General features: G+C 28.8%; 2 protein-coding genes across 2 annotated transcripts; both read left to right on the top strand.

Annotated features, from left to right (window-relative positions):
• The first annotated feature begins 5,780 nt into the window (after positions 1 to 5,780).
• Positions 5,781 to 8,452, top strand: LOC133793764 (protein SPEAR1). Its single transcript, XM_062231049.1, has 5 exons — positions 5,781 to 6,637; positions 6,835 to 6,948; positions 7,615 to 7,682; positions 7,860 to 7,944; positions 8,151 to 8,452. The coding sequence occupies exons 1-5, from the start codon at positions 6,395 to 6,397 to the stop codon at positions 8,262 to 8,264; spliced, it is 624 nt and encodes a 207-aa protein (XP_062087033.1). The 5' UTR covers positions 5,781 to 6,394; the 3' UTR covers positions 8,265 to 8,452.
• Positions 8,453 to 17,540: 9,088 nt separating this feature from the next.
• On the top strand, positions 17,541 to 20,253 carry LOC133795352 (aldehyde oxidase GLOX1). Its single transcript, XM_062232805.1, has 3 exons — positions 17,541 to 18,209; positions 18,392 to 18,552; positions 19,074 to 20,253. The coding sequence occupies exons 1-3, from the start codon at positions 17,541 to 17,543 to the stop codon at positions 20,251 to 20,253; spliced, it is 2,010 nt and encodes a 669-aa protein (XP_062088789.1).
• The last annotated feature ends 4,538 nt before the right edge of the window (positions 20,254 to 24,791 follow it).

Here is a 24,791-nt window from a genome sequence, read left to right on the forward strand (position 1 = left end):
TTATCATATGTGATTTGATTACTGATATGAAATGATATATATGGTATATTGAATACATGCTTATGCGGTATGAGTTATCTGATTGTCTGTTGAATGATTATGCTCTGTTATTGTGTTTTCTTGCTGGGCCTTGGCTCATGGGTGCTACGTGATGCAGGTAAAGGCAAAGGCAAGTTGGACCAACCTTGAGGTGGAGAGCTGCAGAGCTGAATGTACATAGTCAGTTGTTCGGCCGCCACGACCAATGAGTAAAAGAGGACGAGAAAAGCCTATTTGTCTGTTTTGCCTTGGAATGGCTAGTATCTGTATTTAAATCTTAATTCTTTTGTAAACGGTCTTAAACTTATTACTTTTGGGATCCCATGTAAAAAGAAAATGTTTATTTATAAGAAGTGAAGCTTTTGAGACCTAAATCTTTTAACCCTAAGACCCTAGTTCAACTATAGTTTCAGTAACACGTTTTGAGTTAAATGACTTGATTAGCAAGTCTTGCACCTTTATAAACACACAGTGTAACGGTCTTGGCTATTTAGGGTGTTACAGTAAGGGCACATAACAATTTGTATAATGGTAAGTCTAGACATATACGTCGTAGACACAATACCATTAGACAATTACTCTTAACTGGAGTTATCTCTGTTGACTATGTGAAGTCAAAAAATAATATTGTGAATATGATAACAAAGGGTTAAATAGAGAGTTGGTTGGAAAATCATCGAGAGGAATAAGACTTAAGCTCATGAATGAATAAGTCAATACAGCAGATACCCAACCTAATTGACTGGAGATTCGAAGATCTACGTTCAAAGGGGACAACTAAAACTATAAAGACTGTTGGATCACTGTGGATGTTATCCTCCTGTCCATTCCTATGATTAAATGGTGATACTTGTAAGGATAAGGTTAAACTATGCTTTTAATGAATTCTTATGTGCGTCAAATTGTCGAGCGAAGTAATACAAGTTACTCTTAATTAAGAAATCACCTATGTGAGAGAGAAGATGGACCATTTATGTAGGAATTGAATAGGGCTCATCAATTCCTAGAATATATCCTACAAAATCAGGGAAATGTTCAACGCCAAAACGAACATAAAAGTGAGAACTAAAGTATGCTACTAGAGATTCATGTGTGTGGTATACATCGTTTACACGAATGACAGAACAATTTAAAGACATCGCATCTACTGATCAGCCAGTAAAGTAAATGTACTTACACAAGGAGAAGGTTCAAAGGGTAACACCTATATCTATGTTATGCATGTTTCAAACGTTGAACTCTTTCACCAATGTCAAAACCATATGTTGGCTTCAATTTTCATTCATGTACGTGATTAGTAACTTAGTTTTCTCCCACATGGATTATGAATGAAATTTTACTTTAGAAAAAGTCTATAAAATAAGACTTAAATGTCTTAGTTTAAACTTACACCAAAATCAAGTTTATATATATATATATATATCTTCCTTTGAAGATGATTATATAATTTTTACTCCTTAGAATGTTAGGCTTTTATAGCGTGATAAAGTTTGAGCATACTTAGTTCGCCATAAGTAATGGTGGTTAGGCTTTTATAGTGTGATACAGTTCAAATATACTTAGTTCACCATAAGTAATTTGGTGGTGCGCCAGACGTTGTATCTTGGGAGACATACATTGTGGAAATCCTTCAGCACCAATGAGAGGCGTCAAATTTGTTTTAAGGCAGCCGTCGAATTTGTTTTAAGGCAAATGTGTGTTACATTGTGTATCCATCTATTGAAAATACACCAATATATAGTTAATTTTTTCAACTATATATTTGTTATTATAGTTATTAGTTAGATTATAATTATAAATTATTATAATAATAATAATATTGTTTATCTTTACTTTAATAATAGTTAGTTTTTCACGATGCTTTAGTTTTCAAATACAATGTGTGTTGATATATTAATAAATATACATATATAGGATTTTAAACATATAACAAGTATTTTGTACCTTTATTAATTAATTAATTAATGATATGCATGTAAAGTTTTATTCTCTTAATTAGCTGGTTTCCTTTATAAGAAACTCTTTCTTTCTTCCCTGTAAAATGAACAGAAATTTGATTCTCTTTAATTACCTATCTCTCTTTTTCCATAAATCTTGTTATGGATTTTTTCTTACAGGGAAAGTAGTTTTGAAGGATGAATTAAATTCCTCTCCACTAATTATGTCGTACTTTAATTTGGCCTGGCCCCTTAATTAGTAAAGGCCAGAAAAAGAAAATAGTAAATTTTAGGATAAGATTTTGATGATCATATTAATTAATACGTAATCGTATTCAACATACATGACACGTCAATATGCTTTTATGAATAAGATACATATAATTAACGTTAATTATAGAGATTATTACTTACTTAAAAAGATATAGAACCAATTGATAAATCATGACCTTCTTCCTCTTAAAAAACAGACAATATTAAAAGAATGTTATTATAAATCAATGTTTACAAAAATGATATATATATTTATATATATAAAAGATTGCATCACACACTATAGGAAAGGTGATGATATAATTAATGGATATAGACATGTACATATATACAAATCTTTTTTCAGGAATCTTTAGGGATTCTTTTGATTTAATGTATCAATTTAAACCCCAAAAAGGTTTCAGGACTCTTACATGTACAGATATATATATATATATATATAGAGAGAGAGAGAGAGAGAGAGTTCAATCCCCCTCTTCTTAAGACCTAACCTTAACCACAAGAGGGTTTGGTACAAGTCCCCGTGTGCTGTATAAGAGAATATAATTTATAGTTGGGAATCTTATATAATATGGGATTAAGGCTGATTTTGATGGATTTTGGCAAGTGGTGGTGGGGGAAAGCTTTTCTTTCTCTTTGGCTTTTATCAATAAAAATAAAAATATAAATCTATATTTATTTATTTATATATATATAATAAATATACATAATTAATATATAATTAAAAACAGCCCCAGCGTCTTCCAAGCAGGGATTATTATTTTTGCTTTGCAAATCGTGTGGAGTAATGCATCCCTTTTGTTTAGTTTTGCATGTGCCAACAAATCTACAGTAGATATCATATATTCTCTGCATATCTCTTTCCACTTTTCTTTGTCTAATTTGTTTTTCTTCTTAAATTGTATATTATTTATTATAATTCATATATATATATATATACTAACTCCATTACTAATCAAATCAAAACTTAATTAAAGTACATATGTTTAGTAGTAGTAGTAGTCCCCTCCCCCCATTTTCTTTCCAGCTGTTTTTTGTGTAATTATTATCTAATATTAATCATTTATTGGAAAGGGGTAAGTACACATATATATATATATATATCATATTCATTTTTCAAAAGGACAACATTTTTAATGTTCTTCCACAAATAAAAAATAATGTAATATGGAGTAATAATATATATCAGATCAGTATCCTATATATATTTTAACGTTAAGGATTAAAGTTGGATTCACACACATATATATATATATATCCACTCTCTAGCTTAGCTTTATTATAAACTAATTAAACTAAAACTAATGAATGTGAATTTAAATATTAAAAATGGACAAAAAAACACATTGAAGATAATATATACTCGTAATTATGTTCAAATATATATATGTATATTAATATAATGTATTTATACATAACAAGTTATATGGCTGAAAATTTACGTTAATTAATTAAAGACCAATTCATGGCGCCTGACAGCCGTTTACTTCATGTGATGGAAACCCTAATGTTATTCAAAAATTAGCTTAGCTTCTTTTTATATATACTATATAATATATATATATATATTTTATAACGGAAAACTATTTTATAGCTACCTTGCTACATAATCAATTTGTTGGAGAAGAGTATTGACTATGTTTAAAATTAAATTGGATTTAATATTAAATAAGATTATCACGAAAGTTATAATATTTTAATATAATCCTACGTCACCGTATGACTTCGTCACACGTGGCAGAATACGAGTAGTTTGATTCTGCAACTCACAGCGCATTTATAATAAAATAACAAATAAACATAACATGCTTAAATTATCACATGATTTTCTTTGAATCATCTGATTCACGACATTGAGTTTTTTAATCCTCAAAATGAAAAAAATAACATATAATATGTATAATTTTGCTGAACCCTGACTATGACTAAATTGTCCACAGGTGTAGCCTTTCAAGCTAGCATTGGTAATTGAATATATAAAAATAACATAATAATTTTTTTTTTTTTTAAAAAGAGACCTGGATGCATGTAGGCCACAATTACAATAATTAATAATTAAGGAACCCAGCCAAGAAAATGTTGCATTTATACCAATGTGTCTTTCCATGATAAATAATATTATTATAGGATATACATAATATAAAATGTAATAATTTCAAATCACCTAATATTTTGAAGGATGTGATAATATCATATAAAATACAAAACAACATTATTAGTATAATATATTACTACACACTAAATGGCTATGGATTGGGTTCCACAATTTGACCCTTGATCGAGAACCTTGACTTTAGGATATATATAAATCATCATGTAATATTCAATAATTTGTGTAGTAAAAGTTTTTTAAGAAATTAATCTGATTGAATTATAATATTGATCTTTGCTTCTCAATACCCAACAAAGGACATACTATAAGAAGAATAAAAATGTAAATATAATATATGTGGTTTTGGTAATTGCAGGAGTTCACATGTTTCTTTACTTTAAGAAATTGGAGCATTCTCACCTTTCCACCACACAAACAACTCATAAATTATGACCCACAAATCATGCGTTGAACAGCTCAATTAGATTTGGCCCCTGCCTTGCCACCAACAAGATAATAATCTATTAATTTCATTTTTATCTTAATTCATCTTTTGGTCAAATCTCTCCATAAATACATTTATTAATATTTAACTTTTCACCTCCTTCATTTCACTTTCTTTTTTTACATAAATAAAAAATATTAATCCGAGGTTAATGTGATGAAGATTATAATTTATAGTGATTACGTGTACAATAACTAAAGGGAATTATAATTAATAATTATTAATATTGGACACATTGCACTTTTTTCTAGTTGTGACAAATATTTTAAAAAAGATTGGCAGGGTTATTAATGTTTCATAATTAACTTAACTCCGGGCCCCAGAAGATGAATTTGTTTATCTACTGTCCACAAATAAAAGATTATCTAGAATCTACATATAATTAAATTCAAATCTGAAAATTTTGGGTCTAAATTTCCTAATGTCCTATTAAAGTAATAAGTATTTATACAGCTGGGGGTTTTTAAGGAAATTAATTAATTATTAATGGAAAAAAAGAGGTTGGTATGGTAACATATATATACACAACCAAATACCAAGATAGAATGCTATATGTGTATAATAAATATATATCCTTATTAAAATATGAGTCTAATTAATACTTAATATGGTATAAAAATTTAAAATTAGTGTTAATGAGAAATGCCAGCTACCACTCTGATCTCATCTCTTTCCTAGATCGATGGTGACCTACACCCACATTCTAAAAGTATTCAAAAATAAAAAATTGGCATGTATTCATTGCATTATTATTATTTATGTGTAAGTAATAATTAATTAATATATAGTAAAGAAAAAGAAAACTTCCCCTCAAAAAAAAAAAGAAAAAGAAAACTTTTGCAATTAAAAAAATGGATTAGTGTTATATGTTTGTCTCTAAAGCGCGTGGGTGGGATAGTACATGGGAGGGGATTTAACTATTGGAATATTTTAAGACTTTAAATCATAGACAATCACTTTCAAGTGGCAGTCTCCAAAGTCCATAACTAGAGAAAATTAATTTTTTAATTTTTTATATAAAAAAAAATGAAGAAAGGAAGAAATAGATAGATAATAATTGTTCATATTATAATGTTAAAAAATAAAATAAAAATATATGGAAGTTCTGAAAGTAAGCCAAAAAAGAAGGCAAACAAAGAGGGACTAGGAGAGAAGGGAAAAAAGAGCATAAAATCTAGGTATATATAAAAAAACATTAGAATCTACACACAATCTGATCCAGCGATGCAATTATTACTGGCCGAGCAAAACAGCTTAAAAAGGGTTTTCCGAGATCTCTGATTTCTCAGCTCAGTTTGCCAAGAAAGTTTTTTTTGTTCCAAACAAAGGAAGACCGAGAGAGAAAGAGAGAGATCGATTACATACACACACATCAGTTTCCCTTTGGGATTTGCAAAAAAAAAAAAAAAAAAAGAGAAAAAAGGAGACCCTCTCTCTCTATAGTACATATCTTCTCCTTCTTTCTTCATAAAAATAATCAAGAGAGGGTGCTAGTTATAGGTAGAAAAACAGTACTCATTGGACGAAGAAGAAGAAGAAAAAGAGAAGATGGGCAGTGGTTATTTTGGAGAGCCAAACTTGGGAAACGAAAGAGGAAGTGGGTCTTCGAATTCTAATTCATCATCAAGGAAAGGGAAGAAATCTAGCTCAGAGAAGCCAAGGCAACCCCAAAGAGGACTTGGAGTGGCTCAATTGGAGAAGATCAGATTACATGGCCAGATGGGTTGTGCTACTTATGGCCATCCTTCTCTCCATACCACTTACCCTATATCATCTACTAATTTCAACAACGTAAATAATTCTCAAACTCTTGCTCTCTATATACTATCCCTGTTCTTAAATTATATATGAAATTTTGTTTTGGTTTAATTGTTGGAGTTTCACTTTATATATACATATATATATATATTAATTGGATTCTTTTAAGACTTTTTTTTCAAGAGGTTTTGGTGATTAATTATATGTACAAATTTAATATGTATGTGCAGGCCGATGATATGAGAGTCCATACAGCTTATTCAGCGATACCATCGTCTTCTTTTTCGTATTCTTCTTCCTCTTCGTCTTCCTCAGCCTCCTACGGTTTCAATCCCAATATCATGGTACGTACTACTGCAACTATATATATAGTACTAGGATTTTTGCTTTTACATTATTAATGATTCTGATCGAGACAAATAAACTACCTAATTTCGTTACTTGTACTAGTTATATAGAGACAATTAAGTATATCACGATTATTTCTCTCGCTCTTAATTTTATGAATTGTGATCATTATGCTGTTGGGGAATGAGTTGCATATATATGTCATACATGATCAAGCCATATTTATATATAAGTGTACTTGTGCGACTAAATTAGCCATCGTTCTCAACACTCTTGCACAATTTATATAAGTATTCTCCGAATTGAGGAGAAAAAGAGAAACAACAATTAATATATATTAATGGAACATTTATTTCATTAATTTTAGTTTGGTATGACCTACTGTGATTGCAAATGATATCCATTAGCTTAATACACACACGCACTTACATAATCTCACAGCTCCACTAATTCCATGTTTCTGGAATATATATATACACATATATCTTTAAAATGATCATCAGTATTATCAACACAAGTTATGCTAGGGAAAATGAAAGTATATATAAGAAGTAATGAATCTGCAATAATAATGTGTAGTCGTGTATAATTCTACCAAGCTTAATTTGAGGAGAGTTTAGTCCTAGCTAGCTAATAATAAATTCCTCAAAATTCGTCTACAGATGGGACTCGGTGAATATGAAAGAGCAAACATCAGATATGGAGATTCCCAACCTACTACAACAGCAAGGTACCATACTTTTCTTGCATCTCCTTTCCACGTCTATTTTCCAGAAAAGTCTTTTCCATATTAACTCATTTTTCCTCACTCTCTCTCTCTCTTCTATAAATATGTATATGTATATATATATATATATATCTCCTGCAGCTGATTGTGTACTGATGTATATATATGATTTGAAATCAGATGGGACCCCAGCAACGGCATGTTAGAGACCCAATATACGGCACAACCCAGCATGACCAGACACCTCCTCAATCTGGACGTAGAGGTTTGTCATGCTTTTCCTTGACACAACAAAAAGGAATTTATATAAATATATATATATATATATTTATATATAGAGAGAGATAGAGATTTAGAAACATCTTTATATATAACAATACAAACATATGTAGTATATGATAGCATTATATATGTATCGATCTCTCTTGATTATGATCCTAATATATATAATGGTTCACAATATTATTACAGGAATCTCAGCGCACGTCCAAGAGTCAAAAGCATAGAAGTAACTCACTGGGTAGTCAGAATTCTGAATCAAGTGACACTCAAGAACTAGATTTGGAGCTGAGACTGTCACTTTGATGCGATTGATCATATATATGATGGACAATATTACTATCTCTCTACCATGCCTGAATATTAATGCACACGTATGTGGGTTGTGAAATAATGCACACGTATATATGTGGGTTCTTAATTTTACAATGTTATGCTTTATTACTTATGATGAATATAATTTGGAATATATTTGCAAAAAATGTTCGAGCATGAAGTTGTCAGATATGATCATGAATGAAAACTTCAATGAATGAACTTTGTTGGAGTTTCATCAATTTAAATGGAATAGTAGTGTTATGAAAAAAGTTATAGATGATTGGCTTTTTGCATATAATTTCCTTTTTTTTTATTCCAATACAATTTTATACAAATGTCAATATAAAACAAATGAGATAGTCACTTTTAACACAAGTACGTAGTAGTTCATTATTTCTAGAAGTAAATTAAAGTTAATTATGATCAGAAAGAATCTAATTACATACAGCAATCATGTTGTCCCTTTTAAATTAATAGACTAATTTAACTTTGTACATATACATATTTAATGTCAGATTCATTGGTTTAAGTAACTCTGATATTGATCATGTTGTCTAATAGTAAATACAACTACTTTATTAAACATGATCATGAAAAGGTGCACCAATCAACCACAGGTGCAACTTCGCACAGATTATTAATTATAATAATAATAAAAAAAAAACTGTTTCTATAGGTTTAATTAAGCATGTTGATCCCTGAACATTAATTTTCTCTTAAACTCATTTCTTTTCCTAGAAATTATACATATATATATAATTAAAGAAGAACATATGTAAGTATTTATGTTATATATATATATAATATTATATCCAAATAATATATTTTGTCATAATAGAATGATCATGATATATGCGCTACATATATATATATATATATATTTATGCATTAATTTGCGCAGCATGTGTTTCTTAATCAGAGAAATGATCGTTTATACGTATATTTCTTTTGATTTATTTCTTAGCTAGCTTTTTTATTTAGAGTCATACGGAAAAAACAATATAAGACCATGAATGTAATCCGATAAGTTAACTTTTTTGGCTTAATTTTGATTAATATTTAAAGTAACAATTAAATTCTTTAGTTGAGAATCACCAGATCGAGAGATATCAAGTGATCAATGAAGAAGCTAGCAGCAAAGCTTTAACATATATTCAAAGCCTAGCTAGCTAGCCTATAGTGGTAGCTAGATTAAATTACATGCATATAAAAATTACGTTATAAAATTATAAATTGTTAATTCTCATAAATGTACATATACATATTCCCTATGTAATTAGTTATGATTACAGTAATAATAATTTTTTTAAGGTTGCTTATTACTGCTGGTACACGCGTGTGCATGCATTTTGCAGTTCTCAGTCTCTTGAAAACACAGTAGTTAAAAGCACCCATTGAGAATATCATTAATCACGTGTTTTTGGACTAAAAACAGTATATATATTCTCATTCATGAATATATATAACAAGTACAAGTTATAATTTGAGGAGCGACTCTAGGGTTTTCTTTTCAATGTTTTTAGGTGTGTGCGCGGTGTGCTTCATGATCACTTATCAGACCTTTATTATATAACTGATGGCGCATATAATAAATTATTGGAAATTACATTTGAATATATGCATATTATTGATAATAATCTGCTATATGTATAATTTAACATTAATAACACTTTTTCTTAAAGAAAATCAACGTTGATGATTTCACTCGAATTCCAGTCTTAATAATTCCAAGTGGAAGGAAAAAAAAAGCAGAGATTTATTAATTTGCTTCATGTATTTTGATTTCGTGATATGTATAACAATACTATTATATCAGTTTTTTCGATCTTCTCATTTTGCACATTATTTTCATTGTATTCATATATATTTAGTCGCAAACTTTGACAATTATTAATTAAGTAATGGGTGGGTCATTTCGAAAGAATTAAAGATCATTTATTAGTATTATAACTGAGTTCGATCGAAATGAAATATGCCGCCATTATTATCAAAAGCTAAATTATTGATATCTAGAACTCCATCTTTTAAATTCCTAAAAGCATTATACTTTAAAAACTTTGATCATTTGTATATGCATATAACGTAAGTGTAGTTCCTCAACGTAAAAATAAAGATCTAACTACAATTCACTACAAAAAAAACGTCCTGTACCGAGAACATCGTACCGAGTACAAGTTCTCGGGATAGATCTTTTACACACCCGCCTCCTTTACGCGGTTTTTTTATTCTAGTTTGTGTACCGATGACCCTATACCGAGAACAGATTCTCGGTATAGGGTCTTTACCGAGGTCTTTACCGAGAACGTGTACTCGGTATAGTTAATTCAGACTCCCGCCTTTTTTACGCAGTTATTTCATTTTAGTTTGTGTACCGAGGACCCTATACTGAGAACATGTTCTCGGTATAGGGTCTTTATAATCTTCATCTTCCCCAAACAGAGAGCTCATTTCTCTGAAACGGAAAAAAACAAAACCCGTTTTCTCCGCCCCCCATTTCTGTTTTCCTGGATTTCGGCCCCCACAAACTTTGTTTTTGGTCAAAGTTTCCCTTCCAAAGGCGATTGAAGTGGCTATAAGGCTTATTGAGGTAATTATTTACAAATATTTCAGTTTTTTTTTTTGTATAAATTGTTAAATTTTTTTTCAGTTTTGATTTTTTATAATGAGTTTTTCGTGGTATTTTTTTCAGGTTTTGCATTGTATACCAGCGGTTTTAGAGGTATTTCACATTTTCTTTGTAATTTTTTGGTTTTATTTATATTTTTTGCATAAATATATTTAGGGTTTTATTTATAATTTTTTTAATATTGTTAATATATTGTTATTTGTTATATTATATATATAATTTCTGATTATGTAATTAAAATAGGTAAAAATAATAATTTGTGATGAAAATTAGTTAAAAATTTAGTGATATCCAATTTAGAGGAAATAATATATTGTGTAGTATTTTTGTAAAATACATATATAGTTTTAAGATTTAGTTAGTTTAATCCTATGATAAATAATTAATTTATTAGTATGAAAATTTATTAATTTAATAATTTATTTTTTAGGTATATAATTTGACTTTTAGTTATAAATATATGTTTATATGAAAATTTAATATTTGATTGTTTGTTTTTTAGATTGAGTTAAATAATTTTAGTTTTAGATTATTAGATTTGGTTAATAAATTTTGATTATTAGAGTGAGTTTTGTTTATTTAATTTGAATTTTGTTGTTGTTGTTAATTTTTTTATTCTTAGTGTTGATGAATATTGATGCTTTGTTTTTGTTGTTAATTTTTAGTAGAATTATGATATTTTAAATAGAAAATTGAATAATTAATAAAATTTAGAGTAATAATTATAAATTATATAGTCATTTACAATGTATTTGTATTGCTTTGTGTATGTTCTGCGACTGAATATTTTTTTATGTATTATTTGCAGGTTTTTAAATTTGGGATATATGAAAATACAGCCGTTATGCTGCCCAATTTTTTTTAGAATTAAAAATACTCAATAAAATTTATAATTTAAGAAATAGTGAATTGATAAGTTGTATAATATATTTTTAATCATGATTAAATCAAATTAACAATAACATTATGCAACCAAATTTTAATAAAAATAAACATTAATCCTGAAATTTTATTTAAATAAGTAATAAATCTTAAAGTAATTCTAACGATTTATTCATTTTATATATATATATATATATTTATGAAATTGTATAATGATATTTTGTAATTTTTGTTTGAAGGTTGGGTATTCGGTTTTTGTTGGACTAAAGAGATTGCTAGCAAGATATTGAAGGCATTGGTAAGTTTTTTTTAATTTTTCTGTATTTTTTTAATTTTTTTTTCAATTTTTGAATAATTTATGTTTTTTTATATAAATAATATAATATTAATTTTAATAAAAATATGAAATTATTATATTAGATAGAATGTATTTATTTTTAGGTTTTCAAAATATGTATTAGTAAAAATGATATTAGGAATTGGAAAATTGTTATATGATTGATTAGTATTTTTTTTAAAATAAATTCTATGTTGTTTTGGTGAATTTTATGTGTATTAAACATATTAGTAAACATATTTAATATTTTTTTAGAATTGTAAAATTTAGAGATATTGTGAATATTAGTAGAAGTACTCAATAAAATTTCTAATTTAATAAATAGTGAATTGATAAGTAAAATAATATATTTTAAAATTAAGATTAAAAAAATTAACATTAACATTATGCAACTAAATTTTAATAAAAATAAACATTAATTAAATAATTTAAGTAATAATTAAATCCTAAAGTAGTTAAATAAATTTTAAACAAATCTTAGAAATTTTGTTTAAATTAATCAAACTATTCAACGAAGCATAAGTAAAATATGTAATTTAATAAATACTAAATTAATATGTAAAAAAATAATATGTGTTAGTTCTGATTAAATAAAATTAACAAATATATTATTAGAAAACCATTATTAAAATTAAAATTAAAATTAAAAAAATTAAATTTAATATTTTTTAGTTTTAATCATTATTAAAATTAAAATTAAAATTAAAAAAATATGTTTTTAATATTATTTGTTAGTTGTTTTTAATTTTTCTGTATTTTATTTAATATTTTTTTTCAATTTTTGAATAATTTATTTTTTTTATATAAATAATATATTTTAAAATTAAGATTAAAAAAAATTAACATTAACATTATGCAACTAAATTTTAATAAAAATAAAAATTAATCCTAAAGTAGTTAAATAAATTTTAAACAAATTTTAGAAATTTTGTTTAAATTAATCAAACTATTCACGACACTAGTTCCTCTAATTTCCAATTATTCGTTGATCTTGGACCGTTGCCACAAATCAGCTTTGAACGTACGGGGGATCCATTACAATTTGTTGAGATAGATAATGTTGCAATTGAGGAGGAGAGGGAGGAGGAAATGGAAGAAGAAGAGGAGGAGGAGGAAGAGGAAGTGGAGGAGGAGGAGGAGGAGGTTGATTATGAAGATGATGAAGAGGAAGATGAACACATAGAAACCGATGATGATAGTGAAGATTATTATAGTGATAATTAAGTGGTAATTTTATAATATGTTGAAGTAATTATTTTTAACAATAAATAATTTTATATTGTCATTTTTAACTGATAAATGTAATTTTAATATCGATTAATTTGACAGATATGGCTGATGTTATTGCTCAATCTCACGGGGGTGATGGTGGAGGATGCGATCCTCCACGTGGACCGGCAGATATCCCAGCTGATTGTGAACGAGGTAATATTTTACACATTGATATACTCCTTAAAATTTAACAATTAATCCATATTAATTTTAAAATATTGAATTTGCATACAATAGCGCCTCCAAGTAAACGTGGACGCCATAAGGGATTGAACACGCGGGAAAAGAGGGAACAGTTGGGGCGTCCTCTCCCTCTCGAGTGGGATGTGCGGGGAAGAACATATAAAGAGATCGGAGAGTACAGCTCAAATTTCTCAAGAGAGCTCGGATTACTTGTTCGACAGTACACAGATCCGAACTGTCCTCAATGGTCAAAAGTACCAAATGCCTCGAAAGAAAGAATACTTGCACATTTGGAAGTAAGTAGTTTATGTATTTTTATGTTAATTCTCATTTTATGTTATATATGATATTTACTAATAAATGTTTGTAAATTAGGATGATTTGTTTGATATTGGGCGTACTAGATATGGAAAAGGGCATATGCCTGGGATCTTGAGAGGCATTGATACTTCATGTGCTAAAAAGTATTCTGACTGGAAGTACGATATTAAAGAGCACTTAACGATTAATGGGCCACAAAATCGTTATGGTGGTTGCACGGATACGCAGTGGCAAAAAGCAATTGACTTTTTCCGTCGCCCATAAATTACGGTATTAATTTCTTGCTAAACTTAACTATCTTAATTAAATATATTACTAACGATAACTTTTTGCAAAAACGTTCTGTGGTCAACAAGGAAAATAGAAAGAAACTGAAAGAGCTTAGCTATGGAGGTTCTCAGTCAATCCCAACCTTACGCTATAAAAATGTTAGTTAATTAATTATTTTTTAGTTTATTTTTCTTATTTACGTTTAATTATTAATTTTATAAAAATATATGTACGTGACAGCGCAATTTAGAGACTGGGCAACTTGAGTCCATCCCGGATAGCTGGATGGATACTCACTATAAATCAGGCACAGGGTGGGTGACAGAGACAGCAAAAAATACTTGGGTACGTTAAGTTTTTTTAAACATTTTTCAAATTTTTAATTGTTTCAAAATTTTAATTACATTATACATTGTATCACAGGAGGAATTGCGTGCATACCGCGACACACAGCAGACACAGGCAACTGATACTGAGAGTTCCACACCAGTTTCGAGTGCGCCTGAAGATGAAGACATATCTTTGGTACAAAATGTCTTCGGAAAACGACGGGGCCACTAGAAAGGATATGGACGTATCCTTAACATAAGGGACCGAACTCCATTTGATTTTCGTCCTTCACAAACTAGAGATGAAGAGTTGTCTGAGATGAGAGAGCGTCTTCGACAGTTAGAGGAGCATGTCCGGACTCATTGTATCACCCCGGGATCTCAATCTGCCCCACCACCACCACCCGATGATCCTGATGTTGGAGCACCGACTCAGTAGGACTTATGTATGAATTTTATTACAATTGACTATTACATTATCATGTTTAAAACAAGTCTTTATTTTAATTCAACGAATACACTCTTATGTTTTTATTTATATCTTTAATATAAGTGTTTTAATTTTATTCTATTTTCTTATATTTAATTCAAAATAAATAAATAAATAAATAAGTAAATAAATAAATAAGGGAATAACAAATATAAAAAAAAAATTGGGGACAAGTCTATACCGAGGACATTGTCCTCGGTATATACCACCAAGATGTCGGTATATACCAGTACGATGAGAAATTGGGGTTTGTTGTACCGAGGACATTTTCCACTTTCTACCGAGGACATTATCCTCGGTAAAACTAATACCGAGAACATTTTTAATGTCGTCGGTATAAGTTTTGTTTTACCGACGCGGCTGTACCGATAACTTTATACCGACGACATTGTCTCGGTATAGGATATACCGAGGACATTCGAGCTTATACCGAGGACATTTGTTCTCGGTATAGGCCCTGTTTTTTGTAGTGATTCCTTAGTTTTCAATAGAGATGATCATCAACCGATGTCGTTCTGATATTTAATTTTAGTTGGAAAGGACATTATTTGATCATGTTTGGAGAGCTTTATTAGATTCGATAATAATATTAGACAATTTTGATAATATGAATTTATTATAAAATTGGAGAGAAAATTGAAAAAGTTAATCCAACATCTAAATAATCTATATTATTATGAGATAAACGTAACGACTCTCCTTTAGCACTAGTTTTAAACAATCTATGACAATGGCTCAAACAAGTTATTTATTAACCCTATTTTGCTAGCTTTTTTCAACTTAAGCTTAATATATAATCTTTTAATTTGTTCATAATAATATTGCCCAGAGTAGATGGCTTTTGTTCATTTAATTTGATTTTTTGGAACTCAGTCACCTACGGGTAACAGAATGTATTTATTGGGATTATATATATATATATATATATAAATCTTCCTATAATAATATAGATTTGTATTGAGTATTGATATCAACAAGTGAAATTCTTTTCTAGGCATATAATATTTTGTTGGGTTTTTTTGTGTATATACATTAATTAAAATCAAAGATAATACAAAATAATATACAATATACATACAAAAATAAAATATATATGACGCTATTTAATTAATTCCAAATCAAAGAGTTTCTATATTTATATATAATGATATCAAATAATTATAGAAATCAATAAACAATATTAATTATCAAATATTAATAAAATAATTCATAAATAAAAAAGGTTTTGTTACAATAGCCACGATCATGTAAGACTAATGTATTTTCTGAAGAAAAAAAAAGTTATGAAGGTTGACCAAATGTACTTAGCAAAGTAAACAAAATTATTTATTATGTACGGTATAAATGTACATAATAAAATTATCTATGTTTATTATTAAATTACAGAAGAAAAAGCTCTTGTAAATTAACAACCAAATAAAATATACAAAACAAATTGTATATAAAAAAACACTAAAATTTGAAAAACGTACAATAATAATGTTTATTTTTTGATATTATAGAATAAAGTAAACATAATAATATACATGTATATAACTACTATAAATCAACAACTAAATAAAATATAAAAACAAACACCATAAAAAAAATTACAGTTTGTAAAGCCTACAATAATGTTTATTTTTTGATATTTTTGAAATAAAATAAACATAATAATTTACATTTATGTAACTCAAAACATAAAAATAATATAAACATTATTTCGAATCATAAAAAAAGATCTAAATAAAAAAAAACCATAATCTTAATGAATAAAAGTTAATAATCATAAATATTTGATTTATATATATACATTCAATAAAAATAAACAAACTGCTCAAAACACGCTATTATGTCAAAAAAACAAAAAAGAATATAATTAGTCCAAAAAAACATACAAAATGCATACATTAAAAAACAAAACAAAATCAATAAAAATATAGGAGTACATTTTTAGTTTGGGATAGACACGGGTAAGTAAGATGTGACGAATGAGAGAATTAATGATTTCACAAAAGGAAATGTGTTTTAATATTCCCAATCAAAATAAATATTTTAACCAACATAGGATTAAAAAATAAAAGAAATTAATAAAAACAAATCATAAAAAAAAGGAAATAAATCTTAATTATTTTTAAATTGGTATACAAATTGTATATTAATAATTAATAATGTTTATATGTATATATATTGTTATATTAAATATATTATTGTAATAAATGTAAATTCCCGTATTTTGGTGTTTTTATATAGTAACTAATTAATAGTTTTAATTTCCCCCCTCAAACAAGGATTAATTTTGTTTTTATAACTTATAAATGGATTAGATACCAATTAAACAATTTAAAAGCAAGCTAGGCATATCTATTTACTATTTTGGCCACCCTCTAGCTAACTGACTCATTGAGACCTTAATTTGAAGAGAGATGGAGAGAAAAACTAGCAAAGCCTAAGAGAACCAAAAAGATAGAGAGCAACCTAACTACACACTTGATTTTTGTGAGTTTTAATTAATTATAATTATATAGATTGTAATTATAATCATTTTGCCATTGAAGAAAACTTTGTTTCTTCAATGGCTACCTTATTATTTCACATTAAGGTTCCTATTAATTCTCTTGTTATCATTGTGTTGTTATTCACTCAACATGGCTTAGCCCAGAATTTCTTTCACAACCCTTTTTCCGGACAATTCAGTGGAGAAGGGTTCATTGGTAATGGAAACCAGGCTGAAAAAGGCTTCTTCTCATCACAGTTTCCTTTCTTCTCCTTTGGCCATAATCCCCCAGCGTCTCCTGGTGACAATAATGGTGATGGTGGTTATGGAAATGGTAATTATGGTGGTAGTTATGGTGGTGGTGGTGGTGGTGATGGTGGCGGTGGTAATGGTGGCGGTGGCAAAGAAGATAAAGAAAAACCAAGTCCCGGTGCAAGTACTCCGGCGGACGATTCAAATAACGGGCAATTTGACCCAAATGCCACGCCGAATCTTCCGACGAATTTCAAAGGGAATTGGACCATAGTTTCTAAGAATAGTGGTGTGTCAGCAATGCATATTATTGTGCTTCCTAACAATAAGGTTTTAATCTATGATGCCTCAGCTTTCCACGTATCAGACATAAAATTGCCCAATGGTGAATGTATTCCTTTCAGAGATAAAAAAACTCATAGACAACTCGAAGATTGCTGGTCTCATGGGGTGGAATTTGATGTTCTTCGCCAAGGCAAAATAAGGCCCCTCAAGGTGTGTAGTACTTATTCAAAACATTGGTAACATCATTTCTGTATTTATGAATATTGAGCAAATCGATCTATACTGTATATATATGCATCATTTGTTAATTAGTATATGGCTGACGAGATATGTATAATATACATGAATGATTTTGGTTACGTACGTACTTACTATATACATAATACATACAGTTAGAGTATGATCCATGGTGCTCATCGGGAGGTCTTACAGCCGACGGTAGCATGATAGGAACTGGTGGCTGGGACAATGGAGTCAAAACAGTTCGATATTTTAAACCCTGCGACACTTGTGATTTCGTAGAATACAAAAAACCCTTGGCCGACCCAAGATGGTAATAATGTCATTTACAAACATATACATATATTTATATATATATATATACGCCTACCACTACCAACCCATATATTATATTTTCCAAGTGACTAATCAACATTTTAAACAAGTAGAGCCATTTCAATGCATATATGGATTGGGCTACAAAATTATAATAGTACAACATGCTGAAACTTAATTTTTATGTGACAGTAATATATATATAGTTGTACAAATATGATTAGTGATAAGATAATATAACTAAATAAAAAGAAATTATAATGGTACCGTTGGTAACACTTAAAATAATTTTTTATTTAATTAATTAAAAATCTGACAATTATACATAAAATGTTAGTTTTTTTATTTAATTAATTAAAAATTTAATAATTAAATATAAAATGTACTTGGTAACTCTATTTTTATTTATTAATTTTTTAAATTATAATTCAAATTTATTAAATTTTAAAAATATAATTTTTTCACTTTTAAAAAAAATTTCAATTTTATTTCATTAATTATTTTGTGTCGTACGTGAAGGTATTCAACACAGATAACCGTAGACGACGGGCGGTTCCTAGTGGTGGGGGGTCGGCGAGCGTACAGCTACGAGTTTGTACCGGCGGAGGGAGAATCAAACGATAAAGCGACATTCCTTGCAATGCTAGACGAAACCACTGATTTGGACGAGAACAACCTCTACCCTTTCGTCTACCTCTCCACCGACGGCAACGTCTTCATCTTCGCCAACAACCGCTCCATTCTCCTCGACCCCAAAACTCACGAAGTCGTTCGGGAGTTTCCCGCCTTGCCCGGCGGCGCCCGTAACTACCCCGCCTCCGGCATGTCCGCCCTCCTCCCCATCCGCCTCGATCTTCACAGCAACACAAACGACGTCGTTCCCGCTGAGGTCATTATCTGCGGCGGCGCCAAACAGGAAGCCTACTCTCTCGCAGGTAAAGGCAACTTCATTCCCGCCCTCAACGACTGTAATCGCTTGACCATAACGGACCCTAACGCAGTTTGGGAAACGGAAACGATGCCGTCACGGAGGGTCATGGGGGACATGTTAATACTCCCCAACGGTGACCTACTGTTGGTCAACGGCGCTCAGCTTGGTACAGCCGCGTGGCAATTCGCCGAGGATCCGAACTACGTACCTCTTCTTTACCGACCTGATCATCCGGTCCATAAACGTTTCGAGGAGCTTGAACGGAGTGAAATCCCACGAATGTACCACTCCTCGGCCGCCGTGCTCCCCGACGGAAGGATCCTCATTGCCGGGAGCAACACCAACGTCGGGTACAACTACACCGCCGAGTACCCAACGGAGCTAAGAATCGAGGCTTTCGCTCCGCCGTACTTGGCGCCGGAGCTGGCGAAGCGCAGGCCAAAAATCACAGAAGAGTCGGCGAAGGAAGCAGCGGAGCTTTCGTACGGACAGAATTTCGATATTGTGTTTACGCTAAAGGGACCGAGGACGAGAACGGCGGATATCAAGGTGACGATGTACCCGCCACCGTTTACGACGCACGGGTACTCGATGAATCAGCGTCTCGTGGTTTTGGATAAGAAAGAAGTTAGCCGTGTTTCTAAGGGACAGTACCAGGTTGTGGCTACCGCGCCGGCGTCGGCAGTTTTGGCTCCGCCGGGGTATTATATTTTGTTCGTAGTTTATCGTGGAGTTCCCAGTGAGGGAATTTGGGTGCGGATTAAGTAATAAGGGTGCACTTCAGGCACTGCTGATTTTTTTTAATTATTATATTATTGTTATTATTATTATTCGTTTTTAATTTGTATCATTTATATTTTATTTGTACAATGCATGTGGTGGAATTTGTTAAACAAAAAGCCCTACTGACTTTCTTTGTTCATATATATTAATATATGTATTATATAGCTATTAGCTAGTTCAAGTTCGGTTAGTTTAAAAAATATAGAAGCGAAAGAGAGTAGAAATTTGATTTGGTTTATTAAGTTGTGCAATTATTTATTATTATTATTATTATTATATCCGAAAGATGAAATATTCTATAATTAAATTAGTATAGTCATTCATAGTTCATTGTCAAATTATGACATGATATCAAAAATAAAAAATTTATATTTTATATTATTAATCGGGAATTATGTGGTAGGATGGTACTTTTTACCTTAGCTAGCGATACAACACACTTTTTATACGGGCACTTTAGTTTTTTTTGTTTGTCTTTTTTATCTTACTATGGTTCATTATTATTCGTTTGAATTTTGTGTTTTAAAAAATAATTTTTTGGACCATGTATTTTTTAAAATAATTCAAATAATCTCTAAATCCGATTTTGATCAAAAAAACTTGAACTAAAATTACAAATAATTCATCAAACTAACAACTCAAAACAAAAATACAATTATTCTACCTAAAAACTGTGTTGTTATATTTAATTTTTTGTTCTTCAAAATCAAATTTAGAAGTCTATTTGAACTATTTTACAAAACACATGGTCTAAAAAATAATTTGTCAAAACACATAGTCCAAAGTAATAGTCCAAAGTAATGATAAAATACTCATGTCTAAAAATGTATAAACTTTTTTTTCCATGGCATTGTTGTTTATAGTCATGATGAATCTTGTGTAAGTTTTAGAAAAATTCTTAAGTTCAAAAAATTACTTTTACATATATAGATATATATAACACATATATAGATATATATATATATAACACATATGCTTCTTTGAACTCTATTTTTCAGTTTCATAATTTTTAAAACCTTGCTGGAAATTCGTCATATATAAAGAATGTGCTCTATGAGTAGGGTAAAAAGAACTAACTATCATATACCACATACACTCTCATTATTATATATGTTAGATAAATGTTATTACTTTAGTTATTTTTAAATATAAAGTCTTTGAATTTGAAAACAAAAAACAGATTATACTTTTCATATTAATTATGGTTTTACATTATTTCTTGTTATTTGTCAAGAATTTTTTGTTAGAATGTGATAACGCGCGCGCACAAGATGCCCTGAAAATATTACAAAAACAAAGACATAACTGTAACTTTTTGGTGACATAAGAAACTTTTATAATTAAATTAAAAATTAATATAAATATGAGTGTAACATTAATTAAAAAAATTAAAGACTGTTGTCAAATTATTCAATTTTATTTTACTTTTTCTTTCAGCCAAAGTAAAGAACAATGACTGCACTATTATAAGAAGAATTTTGTTGTAAGAAAAAATACAAATTTGATGAAAAGATAAATAAACTTTTGTATTAATTTTTTTTAAAAGAACGAAAATATTTCAAACACACAAAATGGAAATAAGAATTGAAAGTTTAAATTTATTTTATTTTTCAATGTACTTTAGATTTGTTTTTTAGGGAACATCAGATTTGTTTAAATTCTAAATTTTCGTTGACAAAAGTATTTTATGTTTCTTATCATAAAAATTAGCTAATGATGAATCAGTTTGATAAATATACCAAATTAAGGATTTATAACATGATTGTCATAATTTATTGACCCTACCAAAATCGTCGTTTTTCAAAAAAAATTCTTTGACAATTAAGTTTCTAAATTTTAAAATATTAACAATTAATTCTGCATTTTTAATTTTTTTTATAAGTACTTTAGATTTGTTTTTTAGGGAACATCAGATTTGTTTTAATTCTAAATTTTTGTTGCCAAAAGTATTTTATATGTTTCTTCTCATAAAAATTATCTAATGATGAATCAGTTTGATAAACTAACCAAATTAAGGATTTATAACATGATTGCTCATAAATTTACCCTACCAAAATCGTCGTTTTTCAAAATTTTCTTTGACAATTAAGTTTCTAAATTTTAAAATATTAACAATTAATTCTGCATTTATTTTTTGGATAAGTTTACCTCTTCAATTAATCAATTTGTCGCCAATTATTTATCATCAATTAGTCATCATACCCTCTAATAATAATATAATTGTTAAAAATATTTAATTTATAGATAATTGTAGAGAAATTATAGTAAATAACCCAAAATAATAGCATCAAGAAGTTAATGTTCTCATTTTAAATTTTTTTAGAGAAATACATTGTTGATTACTAAATTGTCATTTTCTATCATTTTTTAATTTATATAGGAGAGTATGACTTTAATATAGTGGTTTATGTATATTAGTTTTGTTTAGTTAGTTTTTATTTTAAAGTTATATTGATTTTTTAAGTTTTTTATGGGCTGTTGGTATATTATTTTCCAACTAATGTATATATTTTTTGTGGTATAGTATATCATTTTTTTTAATATTTAGTTTCTATCTTATTATACATAATGCTAGTATATAATTTTGTATCATAGTATATATATTTTAATGGTAGTATATACTTTTGTTAGCCTAGTATATATATTTTTTAATAATAATTTTGTAAGTTATATTGGTATGTTATTTTTCAACTAAGTATATGTATTTTGTGGTATGATATATATATCATTCAAGAATCTATAAAAAACGAAAAAAATCAAAATAACTATAAAATAAAAAATAATTAAACAAAATTAATATGCATATACCATAATATTAAAATATTTATAATAAAATAATAATTTACTAAATGACATATTTGGTAATATAAAATATTAAAAAAAGTGTTAGACTATTTTACTACAAAATTAAAAACATGGACATTTATTTACTTTCACACACCATTAAGGACTATTTTGCACCAAACCCCATAATTGTACGAAAACTAATTCAAATATCATTTTAAAAGTACAATGTACATTCGTGCTAATAATATCTCTAACTTACGTAATCAACAATTTTCCGGTAAATTAAATTGATTAAAATACAAAGTTTATTAAAGGTCATAGTCATGAATGCACATCCACACCAGCTAAATTTTCTTCTCCCTCTATTATTGAACCCAACTTCTAGCTAGCAACTAATCCATTAATTAATGTCTCATCAATTGTCTGTATCCCTTAATATTCTAAGTACTATGTATATATCGATGTCATAAATCTTTTCATCACTGTCACCTTAGAGTAATTGTTCTTTTACATTAATAAATCAGCTTCTTTGGATTTACAAAAATAAAATTTTAGAACGCTGTCTTTTCTTGAAGCTAATTCTCCAAGTTCATGAATATTAAATCTTAGCACAAAATTCTGAAAGCTCCTATAGAGAAGAGAGAGAAGTGATGAATCATCACCATAGATTGGCTCCGACGAGAAAAATCTACATCTTGCTAGCAATGTTGCATAATCATTTCTATAACTACTACTTGATAATCAATAGTTACACACACTGCAACTGGAATATATAATACTAACCTTCATTGATGAATAGAATTCATAATTGGACTCAAGGAATTTTATTAATAACTATCAGAGACTAGCTACTACTTTTGTTTGTGTAAGGGAATAAGTTTCCCCACAAAGTTCGATGATATAAATTAAGTAAAACGGAACATTTTATTTAAGGAAAGAATAGAAAAGTTTGAGTATAGCAGAATACATTTTGTCGTGCTTTTTGCGATAGAGAGCTCGGTGGTATCTGATGATGGTAAACATTGGGTCGAAGCTCCTCTCGTCAGAGAGAAGAGCTCTCACCCAGAGAAGAAATTTAGAAGAGTTTCTTGTAGAAAGAAGGAACTCAAAACAATCATGTCCAAAAGAAGAGCTTGAAATAATTTCATCTGTAGAACAGAATTCAGTAGAATTTTTCTGAACACGTAGAGCTCATAAGTGCACTATGAAAGAATGTTAGCCTTTAATTGAACGCCCTCTTTAATTAAAGATAGAACAAATGATTGTGCTAGAAAGATTGACTCGTAGACTAATCATGTTATTTTGGGGACTAATCGAGATAAGTCATTCTATCAAATTCCTTATTATTTTATCTATAAATAGTAGACGAAGGTCTTATTTTGGGACCTTGGAATCATTCTTTACATTTTCTTGATTGTGAAATTAGAGAACGAATCACAGACTAATTGAAGTATCAGATAACATTTTTACATGTACTTTCACTTTGGTTCATTCTTTCAATTTCATTGAAGAACACATTCACCAAGATTGATTGAACCAATTGAACGTGTGTTTCAAGACTATGTCAGTAATCTCAAATTTGAAGAAGATAATTAATTTTATTTTAGAAAATTATTAATTTGGGAAGATTTTGAGCCAAACAGTTTGAATATAAAGCATTTCAAGAATAAGAATGTACATAATCTCAATTCTGAAAAAATTTGCAATCAAACGAAATTATATCCAATGACCAACAT

Source organism: Humulus lupulus, chromosome 8, assembly GCF_963169125.1.
Source record: "Humulus lupulus chromosome 8, drHumLupu1.1, whole genome shotgun sequence".
In the NCBI taxonomy this organism is placed as follows: Eukaryota; Viridiplantae; Streptophyta; class Magnoliopsida; order Rosales; family Cannabaceae; genus Humulus; species Humulus lupulus.

What these genes read in the sequence shown, in the direction of transcription:
- LOC133793764 (XM_062231049.1), top strand. Translation starts at nt 6,395, where the DNA reads ATGGGCAGTGGTTATTTTGGAGAGCCAAACTTGGGAAACGAAAGAGGA. An exon ending in GTTTCAATCCCAATATCATG is followed by an intron (nt 6,949 to 7,614) that starts GTACGTACTACT and finishes ATTCGTCTACAG; the next exon opens with ATGGGACTCGGTGAATATGA. An exon ending in TCCTCAATCTGGACGTAGAG is followed by an intron (nt 7,945 to 8,150) that starts GTTTGTCATGCT and finishes ATATTATTACAG; the next exon opens with GAATCTCAGCGCACGTCCAA.
- LOC133795352 (XM_062232805.1), top strand. Translation starts at nt 17,541, where the DNA reads ATGGCTACCTTATTATTTCACATTAAGGTTCCTATTAATTCTCTTGTT. An exon ending in GCAAAATAAGGCCCCTCAAG is followed by an intron (nt 18,210 to 18,391) that starts GTGTGTAGTACT and finishes TAATACATACAG; the next exon opens with TTAGAGTATGATCCATGGTG. An exon ending in CCCTTGGCCGACCCAAGATG is followed by an intron (nt 18,553 to 19,073) that starts GTAATAATGTCA and finishes TCGTACGTGAAG; the next exon opens with GTATTCAACACAGATAACCG.